Source organism: Heterodontus francisci, chromosome 7 (assembly GCF_036365525.1).
Source record: "Heterodontus francisci isolate sHetFra1 chromosome 7, sHetFra1.hap1, whole genome shotgun sequence".
NCBI lineage: Eukaryota > Metazoa > Chordata > Chondrichthyes > Heterodontiformes > Heterodontidae > Heterodontus > Heterodontus francisci.
The window spans coordinates 135,241,980-135,252,765 of record NC_090377.1 but is presented as its reverse complement, the minus strand read 5'-3'; the positions used below and the strand labels follow the sequence as shown (position 1 = coordinate 135,252,765).

The window sequence follows — 10,786 nt, the reverse complement described above, 5'->3', positions numbered from 1 at the left end:
AGCAAAAAGAGTATGATCATGTTATTGTGGGTATTCCATAGGCCGCCAAATAGTGAGAGAGAGATAGAGGAACAAATCTGCAGGGAAATCACAGAGATGTACAAGAACTATAGAGTGGTGATATTGGGGGACTTTAATTAACCAAATTTTGATTGGAATAACATTAGGGTAAATGGAAAGGAAGGGGAGCGATTTCTGAAATGTGTTCAGGAGAACTTCCTCGACCAGTATGTTGTCAGTCCACTAGGATGGAGGCATTGCTGGATCTGGTACTGGGAAATGAGGTGGGCCAAGTGGACCAAGTGCCTGTGGGGGAGCACTTGGGTAAGAGTGATCGGGTTTAGTTTAGTAATGGAGAAGAGCAAGGAACAATCTAAAATAGAACTTCTAAATTGGAAGAGGGCTAACTTCAATGGGATGAGGGGGAATCCGGACAGGGTAAAATGAAACCAAAGACTGACGGGTAAAGCTGCAACAGAACAATGGGTGGTCTTTAAGGAAGAGATGTTTCAGGCACAGGCTAGGTATATTCTAAAAAGAGGGAAAGGAAGGGGAACCAAAGCTAGGGCTCCTTGACTGATGAGAACGATAGAGATTATCCATGTCAGGTGAATTCTTCAAGCAAGAACTAGGCCAAATTCAATAAGTTGAGAGGCAAGGTGAAGAAGAAAATAAGACTGGCAAAGAGAGTATAAGAGAATAGAATGGCAGCTAACATAAAAGGGAACCCAAAAATCTTCTACCGGCATGTAAATAGTAAGAAGGTAGTAAGAGTTGGGGTGGGACTTATTAAGGACAAAGAGGGTGATATATGATTAGAGACACAGGGCAAGGCTAGAATAATGAGTGTTTTGTATCAGTGTTTACTGAGGAAGAGGATGCTGACAAAATATCGGTAGAAGTGGAGATGGTAGAGGTAATGGATGGGGTGAAAATTTATAGACAGGGTGCACTGGAAAGGCTGACTATGCTTAGAGTGGATAAGCATCCAAAGTTTCTACAGGAAGTGGCAGTGGAGATAGTGGAAGGGCTTGCCATCATCTCCCAATCTTCCTTAGATACAGGGAGGTGCCAGAGGATTGGAGAGAGGCAAATGTGACAACCTTCTTCAAGAAAGGGCGTAAGGACATTCCTAATAATCACAGGCCGGTCAGTTTAACATCAGTGTGAGTACAGTTTTAGAAACAATAATCAGCAGAAAATAACAGCATGCACTTGGAGAGGTTCAAGTTAATAAAGGAGAGCCAGCACGGATTTGTAAAAGGCAGATAGTGCTTGACTAATCTAATTGAATTTTTTTAATGCAGTAACAGACAATGTTGATGAAGGGAGTGTGGTGGATGTTGTCTATATGGATTTTAAGAAAGCGTTTGACAAAGTACCAAACAAAAGGTTGGTTACCAAAAATGAGGCTCATGGAATAGGAGTCAGCTTGAGTAAGAAATTGGCTTCAGGACAGAAAGTGGTGTGTTATGGTAAATGGTTGTTTTTCAGACTGGACGATGGCAGACAGTGGTGTTCCCCAAGGGTCAGTGCTAGGACGACTCCTTTTTTGATGTATAAAATATATATGTATATATATATATAAATGGCTTGGATATTTGAACGCAGAATAAAATTTCTTAATTTGCTGATGATACCAAAAGGTGTGGCAAACAGTGAGCATGATACCAAATGACTGCAACAGGACATAGACAATCATTCCTGCTCTTAGCTGCTGCCCAACAAACTCCACTGGAAGTGCATGAGTGTATGATCATCAAGCAAGGTGGCTCTTTGTGGTCAAGAACACGCTGACATTCAAGGCTGAATAATATGAAATAATGTGCAATCTATATATAATAATACATCACTCATTAGAACCGAGCTGGAGCATCGTGTCCCATTCTGGGCACCACCCTTTCGGAAGAATGTCAGGGCTTTGGAGAAGGTGCAGAGGAGATTTACTAGAATGATACCAGGGATGGGGGATTTAAATTACATGGAGAAATTAGAGAAGCTGTGATTGTTCTCCTTAGATTCGCGAAGGTTAAGAGGAGATTTAATAAAGGCATTCAATAGCGTAAATAAGCAATAACTGTTTCCGGTGGCAGGAGGGGTGACAACCAGTGGACACAGATTTGAGGGAATTGGAAAAAGAGCCAAGTTGAGGAGAAATCTTTTTACACCATGAGTTGTTATGCTCTGGAATGCACTGCCTGAAAGGGTGGTGGAAGCAGGATCCATCATAACTTTCCAAAGGGAATTGAAGTGGAAATATTTGCAGGGCTCTGGGGAAAGGGGAGGGGAGTGGGACTAATTTGACAGCTCTTTCAAAGAGCCAGCACAGGCACAATGGGCTGAATAGCCTCCTTCTGTGCTATATTATTCAATGATTCCATAAACATATATGAATACTAGCCCCTTGGGTAAGATACTAAAGGATGATCGGCACCTGTGATACTATGGTCCAGGAAGAGAAAGCATTCAGGAAAGGAAGGAAGGAACAAAATATGGTGCAAGACAGGAACCTTTCCCGTCTGTTCCACTCAGAACACGTGAGGTTAACACAGCCTCAAAAGCCTCTGCGTTCACCAAAACAAACTCTTACACTTTGTTAGCAATGTTATCTTTTATTCACCCCTGCTGATAAACACCAATACTTAGAGTGGAAACATTCCCCAAATGTATAACACAGCTACTGAAGAACGCTTCTATGGGTTTTCTGCAGATAGCTGTAAGCCATGCTCCTTATTGCTGCAGTCCAGTTTCTCATTCTTTCCCAGACTCTTCCCGCTTGTTGATCAGCTCTAAAACCTGCACCGTGTTCCGTTTAGCCTCTTCCAGGAGGTCAAAGGCCCTCAGTATAGCCTGTGGACAAGCAGAGAGAAAGTTAACTCCTAATCTGTAAGAAAATGTCATTCACAGCGCAAAATACCTAGCGGAAAGGAAGATGGTTGTGGTTGTTGGAGATCAATCATCTCAGCTGCAGGACATCACGGCAGGAGTTCATCTTTGAAGAAACTAGAGGTTTTGTGACACAGACAGCAGACAAGGAGTAACTGCATGTGCAGCAGCGAAGAAGGCAGCTGCTCCCCTGTCTCTCTCTCTCTCTCTCTCTCTCCCCAGAAAATATCAAGAACAGAACTATCTGCGACTGGGAGACCCTTCCAGCTTACAGTTCCGCTACAGCCAGTGACCGGGGGAAGAGAATTAACTACCAATTCTGCCTTCAGGAAAACTCTGAGCAAAGCAAGTCAACCACATTGCACGTGTACCAGCGAGAACTTCAATAATACAGCTTCAGCCAAGGACTACTGGATTTACAGGCTGTATCTAAGTTCCATTTATTCTGGACTTTAATCCAACCACCAAATCTGTTTCCCTCTGTAATCTACTTGTGTGCATGTGATTCTTGTGTGAATGTGTGCATTAACATGTATTTTTAGTATATTTTAAATCGGGTTAGAGTGTTAAGTATAATAAACTTGCCTCTTGCTTGTTTAAACTCAAGAAAACTTGTCTGATTAGCTCTTTTGCAATCACATTAAAGGAAGAAGATAAAACAGTCACTGAGGTGGTAAGCACCACCACTGTTTGTAAAAAGGAATAAACCCTGTCACGGTCAAATAAGAGGAAGGGTGAGAGGGAAGCCTGAGACCCCTCCTCACCTGGCCATAACAATTTGTATATGTAAATCACTCGGTTTCTCTGTTCTGTACCCCCTTTCAAATTGTACCATTAATTTATATTGTTTAGCATCACTCATTCTACCAAAATGCAACACTTCACACTTCTCTGCATCACATGTCATCTGCCATGTGTCTCCCCATTTCACCAGTCTGTCTAAAGCCTCCTGAAGACTGTTACTAGCCCCCTCACCATTTCCCTCCCCGTCCAGTTCAAATCCCAGCCCTGTGACCTCTGTTAAGTCAATACCTTGGTGTTGAACTCCTCCTCTTTGATATCCTTGAGGTTAATGATGATGTTGTAATGGGCCCCAAATACTCCCAGCTCTAAGGCTTTAGCAGCAACCTAGATACAGACAGACAGTTTAGAACAGAGCAGGACCAGGTGGCAGGCAGATCTAACATACACCACCCCACCTCCCCCCTCAGCTACCAGCACATCCCATTCTTTAAATGTTTTAAGTTTGAACATAGGAGAGGCTAGTGGGAACACACGCAGCACAAAATGTATTCCAGTGTTCACGCTTCGATAGGGACATAGGAACAGGAGCAGGCCATTCAGCCCGTTGAGCCTGCTACGCCATTCAATTAGATCATGACTGATCATCTACCTCAACACCACTTTCCCGCACCATCCTCATATCCCTTGATGTCATTAGTATCCAGATATCCATCAATTTCCGATCTCAGGCTTAGAAAATCTAATTAGGCTTTACAGCCTTAAATGGAAACCAGTCTGGGAAATCTATATCCTTCTTGAAGAATGATCAGGGTGACAACACTGCTGTTATAACAGCTCATAGATGGTCTGCTCCCAACACTGAAAAAGATTCCAATCAGATACTGTGAGTGATCAACATTTGCTGCTGCCTAACCAAACTTCTATGAAAACTAGCCAAAACCTGTTACAACTGGTTCTCTCAATAAGTTTTATAACTGAATCTACAATGTGTGCATGAGTAACTAACTATCCACTACCTCCTGAGATGCAACATGTCACTTGTATTTTAAGGCTTCTTATTCCCATCCATGACTATGTCTACCTGCAGATCTGATTTGCAAGCGAGGTTTCCACATGTCGCCAACTCCCTTAGGACCGGCCAGAGGCTGTTTACTTTCTCTGCTAAGGACAGAGGGACGCTGACAGCTTTCTTCAAGCCATCCTGCATTGCAGCTTCTCGCCTGAAAAGGAAAATGAAAAGAGCAGGGTTTGAACAAGTGAAGATGCACATTTTGTCAAACGTCAGTTTCCTCCCAGTGCCACAATGAGACGGGAACCTTCCTTTTACTGACTGAGGTTGTTACATCCTCAGCAAGGACATAGTGCAGGACACCACAAGGGCAATAGTGCAGGACACCACAAAGGCCCCTAGTGCAGGACACCACAAGGACAATAGTGCAGGACACCACAAGAACAATAGTACATAATATCTGTTATGAACGCTGGACTTTATAACTTGATTATGTTTTAAAAACTGTGATTTTTAAAAGTTTAAGAAGGGGTCGGAAGGTCAGGTGACCTCACCTCCACCCTGCTAAAGGACAAGACAGAAATCTTGGGTTTTTTGTGAAAAAACAGAGACTGCAGGGTTTACACCTGAAGAAAAATGTGTTTGACCCTCCCAGACTTTTGGGTCACAAACAAGGAGTCCGTTGTTCTGAAGATGCAAATGTCGTCGTTGGTGGTCAATTTGAGGATGATGTCCACTCAAAGTCCTGCCATGGGTCTTCAGGTCACTGAACAGGCCGATTCTCGACACACAGATCTTTATGCACGTGGGGCAGGACGTCCCACGGGTTAGTGGGATTTAGAGTGCAGGATTTGCTTCCTTTTCTTTCCTTCTCTGCTGCCGCTCTGCTTCATCACTAAGGCATTTAGACTCAAAACATGATGCAGCTTGATGGATAAGTTGAAAGATTGGTAGAAAGTTCCTCCCAGTCATCAATGTCAATGTCAATGCTGTTGTGCTTCAAAGAGAGTTTCAGAGCGTCTTTGAAGCATTTTTCGTTGTCCTCCCCTGGAACGCTGGCCATTTGAAAGTTGAGAAAACAGGACCTGGCGGGGAAATGGTTTTTGGCCATCCAACATATTGTCCAATCCATCGAAGTTGGTTTTGCAGGAGCTTTTAGTTTAGTTTAGTTTAGAAATACAGCACTGAAACAGGCCCTTCGGCCCACCGAGTTTGTGCCGACCATCAATCACCCGTTTATACTAATCCTACACTAATTTCATATTCCTACCACATCCCCATTTGTCCCTATATTTTTCCCTACCACCTACCTATACTAGGGGCAATTGCTAATGGCCAATTTACCTATCAACCTGCAAGTCTTTGGCATGTGGGAGGAAACCGGAGCACCCGGAGGAAACCCACGCAGACACAGGGAGAACTTGCAAACTCCACACAGGCAGTACCCGGAATTGAACCCAGGTCCCTGGAGCTGTGAGGCTGCAGTGCTAACCACTGCACCACTGTGCCGCCCTGACTGCTTGTGGAGCTGGCTTCAAGGACACTAGCGATTGTTCGACAGTCCTCCCGTTGCATCAGGAGGATGCGGCAGAGGCATTGCTGATGGAATTTCTCTTGCGCTCTTTGTGTTGTTGATACACAGTCCAGGTCTCACTGCAGTACAGGAGTGTGGTGACAACAACTGCTCTGCTTTTGTTGACTTACGGAGGTCTTTGTTGTCAAACACTCGCTGCCGTAATTTGTAGAAGGCTGAGCTGGCACGGCTGATCCGGTGTTGGATCTCCTAGTCTGTGGTGGCCTTTTGAGAGAGGTATCTGCCAAGGTATGGGAAGTGCTCAATCTATTCCAAAGTCTCTCCTTCAACATATATGGGAGGTGGAGTATTTGCCTGACCAGGTGTGGGTTGATATATGAGTACCAAGCAACTGTTAACACCCGGGAACAATGCAAGGCCCAGGTGGCTCTTTGAAACCAGACTTCTGGACTCTGCATATCGGAACAGGACAATAAGCTTTTGAGTCCAGATAAATTTAACCAATTTTCTGAAGGCAGACAGGCTCAGAGCAGGCTGTAAGGAAGATAACCAGCGGTGGCAGCCTTGAGAGAGACAGAGAGAGAGACCTCTCTCAGAAGCCTGATACAGCAAAAGGCTGTGAAGATTTGAACTTGTTTTGAAAGTTGAAGCTTGTGGAGAAGTGAAAGACCAGCAGGACCACGAGGAATCATCTTATTCCCAGACGTCCAGGTCGGAAGTGCGAAGAGGACACTGATTTTTGAAAAGGTCCGGGAGATCCAACCCATTGCAACTGGGAGGAGTTTGGGACTTTTAACCGCAAAAGATTTCACCATTAAAAAGGACTGTGTAACGTAGAAGTGTGGTGTGAGGTTTTCAAGTAAATAAGTAAAGAAAATACCTTTTTTCGTAATTTGGGGTATCAGCTACTTATGAAATACTATTTAGTTAATAGGGATTTCTTTCAGTTTAGTTGTTATAATAAAAGTCTTAAAATGTGAAATCTGGTCGTGTAATTCTTTAAATTGGTCTGGGGGTTCATACCTCATATTTTTAACATTAATGGGCTCACTGAGGTCGTAACGCATCACAAGATTAAAAGTGCTGGACACTACTAGAGCAAACGTGCAGGACATGACCAGGACAATAGTGCAAGGCATCATCAAAATTTTATTTTTAAAAAGTAGACGGATTCTGAAATAAATCAGGGCACTCTCATTGTAAAATCCTGAAGATGGTATGAGGAAAGAGGACTGAGGAAGGTGAGGTGCTTCGCAGATTTGAGTGACTGCCGATGCAGAGATTTGCACTCATCCCCTTTGCAATGAGGCCTCCTCACTGTTCTGAGCATTTCTCATGGACCTGAATTACTTATCATCAAATGCAGTGAAAAATTCCCTCCATTAAACTATCAACTCCGTATTCTCTGTTCCCAATTCTTAACTCGGCCAATTTGCACTCTGCTACACCTTTTTATTAGTAATAGGATCTGGAAAGTGGAGTGGATCCTGGGGGTTCTGGACTCCTATCTGGAAGTTAAATCTCTTTCCTAACACTAAGATTTAGGCATCATTTATAGCTGACTATAGACTAAGAAGTTTGTGTTAAAATGAACAGAGACCAGAATTTGATACATTTACATTAAGTCATAACGGCACAGAAAGAGGCCATGCCAGCTCTCAGTAGAGCAATTGCCCCCTGCTCTAACCCCATAGCCCTAGCCCTGCAAGTTTATTTCCTTAAAGTGCCCATCCAATTTCCTTTTGAAATCATTCATCGTCTCCGCTTCCAACACCCTCGGAAGCAGCGAGTTCCAGGTCATTACCGTTCGCTGCGTAAAAGTGTTCTTCTTTACATTTCCCCCAGCCCTCCCACCTCCCCCGTACCTTTTGCCCAAAACTTTCAATCTGGCTGTGTCCCCTAGTCCTGCTACAAGGACTAGGGAACACAGATTGAAAGTTTTGGGAACAGCTTTTCTATATCTAACTTATCTAAACCTGTCATGATCTTGTACACCTCTATCAAATCACCCCTCAATCTCCTTTGCTCAAAGGAGAACAACCCCAGCTTCTCCAGCCTAACCTTGTAGCTAAAATGCCTCATCCGTGGAACTATTCTGGTAAATCTCCCCTGCACCCTCGCACAGACCCTCACATCCTTCCTAAAGTGTAGTGACCAGAATTGGATGCAATACTCTAGTTGTGGCCTAAACAGAGCTTTATAAAGGTTCAGCATAACTTCCCTGATTTTGTATTCAATACCTTTATTTATGAATCCCAAGAACCCATATGTTTTGAAAACTACTCTCTCAATATGTCCTGCCACCTTCAAAAATCTGTACACATGAACCCCCAGGTCCCTCTGTCCCTATACACTCTTTAGAACTGTGCTATTAAGTCTATATTGCAAATCCCTATCCCTTCTAAAATGTATTACCTCACACTTCTCTATATTGAATTCCATCTGTCACTTGCCTGCCCATTCTGCTAGACTATCTATGTCCTGTTGCAGTCGACTTGTATCATCCTCAGTGTCTGCCACACCTTCAAGTTTGGCATCATCAGCAAATTTAGTGGTCCTAGCACTGAACCTTGGGGAACGCCTCTTTCTGCCATCCACCAGTCTGAAACATAACCATTTATCACAACTTGCTGTTTTCTGTCCTTAAGCCAATTCTTTACCCAAGCTGACACTGACCCTCCTATTCCATGAGCCTCAATTTTGTTAACCAGCCTTTTATGTGATACCTTGTCAAATGCTTTCTTTAAAATCCATATGGACAATCTCCATCACATTCCCTTCATCAACTTTTTCTATTAATTCATCAAAAAATTTAGATTAGTCAAACACGATCTGCCTTTTACAAATCTGTGCTGGCTCTCCTTAATTAATTCAAACCTCTCCAAGTGCCTGTTGATTTTTTTCCCCCAATTATTGTTTCTAAAACCTTACCCACTACTGATGTTAAACTAACTGGCCTGTAGTTACTAGGACTGTCCTTACACCCTTACTTGAATAACAGTGTCACATTTGCCACTCTCCAATCCTCTGGCACCTTCCCTGTATCCAGGGAAGATTAGAAGATCATGGCAAGTGCTTCCGTTATCTCCATCCCCACTTTCTTTAGCAACTTGGGATGCAAGTATCTGGACCAGGTGACTTATCCACTCTAAACATAGACAGCCTTTCCAATATATCCTGCTTATCAATTTTCACCACAACTATTACCTCTAACGTCTTCGCTTCAACCAATATTTTGTCAGCTTCCGCTTCCTTCGTAAATGCCAATACAATGTACTGATTAAGTATTCTAGCCTTGCCCTATGCCTCTAAGCATATATCACCCTCTTTGACACTATTAGGCCCCACCCCACCTCTTACTAACCGCTTACTATTTACATGCCGGAAAAAGATTTTTGGGTTCCCTTTTACATTAACTGCCATTCTAGTCTCATATTCTCTTTCTGCCAGTCTTATTTCCCTTTCAACTTATTGTATTTGACCTGGCTCTCACTTGAAGAATTCACCTGACATGCATCATACACCCTTTTTTTTCATCGAAATTTCTATCTCCCTCATCATCCAAGGAGCCCTGGCTTTGGTTCCCTTAACTTTCTCCCTTGTTGGAATGTATCTAACCAATACCTGAAACATGTCCTCTTTAAAGATCATCCATTATTCCATTACTGTTTTTCATGTTATCTTTGGTTCCATTTTGCCCTGGCTAGATCCCCTCTCATCCCATTGAAATTATCCCACTTCCAATTTAGAAGTTCTACTTTAGATTGTTCCTTCCTCTTCTCCATTACTAGTCTAAACCTTATGATGCATAGATCACTCTTCCCCAAGTGTTTTCCCCACAGACATTTGGTCCATTCCCCAGCACCAGATCCAGAAATGCCTCCTTTCTAGTTGGACCAAGAAGATACTGATAAAGGAAGTTCTCCTACACATTTCAGATATTCCTCCCTCTCTCTACCATTTAACATTATCCCAATCAGTATCTTGGTAATTAAAGTCCCCCAATATCACCACTCTATAGTTCTTGCACGTCTCAGTGATTTCCCTGCAGATTTTCTCCTCTATTTCTCTCTCACTATTTGGAAGCCTATAGAATATCCGCAGTAGCGAGATAATTCCCTTTTTGCTTCTCATCTCTAACCAAATGGATTGCATCTTTTCTCCCTCAGGGACATCCTCTCTTTCTAACAATACAGTGTCTTCCCAACACTGCAATGTCTTCCCTAATCAGCATTGCCACCCACCTCCCTTCCTGGCTTCCTTATCTTTTCTGAATGTTTTGTTGAATATTAAGTGCCCAGTCCTCACTATTTTTAAGCCACGTTTCCGTTATTGCCACTACATCATATACCCACAGAGCTATTTGTGCTTGTAGCTCACCAACCTTATTCACCACACTTTGTATGTTAACATACATGCATTGTAAACCTGTCTTTGTATTCCTCGTAGTCTTTCTTAGTCTGCTCCATTTCTAATATGGTACTACTGCTTTCTCTCTTATATCTCATAGAATTATATTGAGTCTACAATACAGAGCTGACTGTTTTGGTCTATGCTGGTGTTTATGCTCCACATGATTCTGCCCTCTTCATGTAACCCTACAACTATAAACG

At 42.9% G+C, this 10,786-nt stretch overlaps 1 protein-coding gene across 2 annotated transcripts in view; it reads right to left on the bottom strand.

Annotated features, from left to right (window-relative positions):
- Positions 1–2,592: 2,592 nt before the first annotated feature.
- ftcd (formimidoyltransferase cyclodeaminase) overlaps positions 2,593–10,786 on the bottom strand; it is an 85,035-nt gene continuing 76,841 nt past the window's right edge. For both annotated transcript variants that reach the window (XM_068036214.1, XM_068036215.1), the window contains 3 exons: positions 4,712–4,850; positions 3,919–4,014; positions 2,593–2,850 (listed from right to left, as the gene is read on the bottom strand). In XM_068036214.1, the coding sequence (XP_067892315.1) occupies positions 2,752–2,850; positions 3,919–4,014; positions 4,712–4,850 (334 nt within the window). In that variant the 3' untranslated portion in view covers positions 2,593–2,751. The remainder of the gene's footprint in view (positions 2,851–3,918; positions 4,015–4,711; positions 4,851–10,786) is intronic.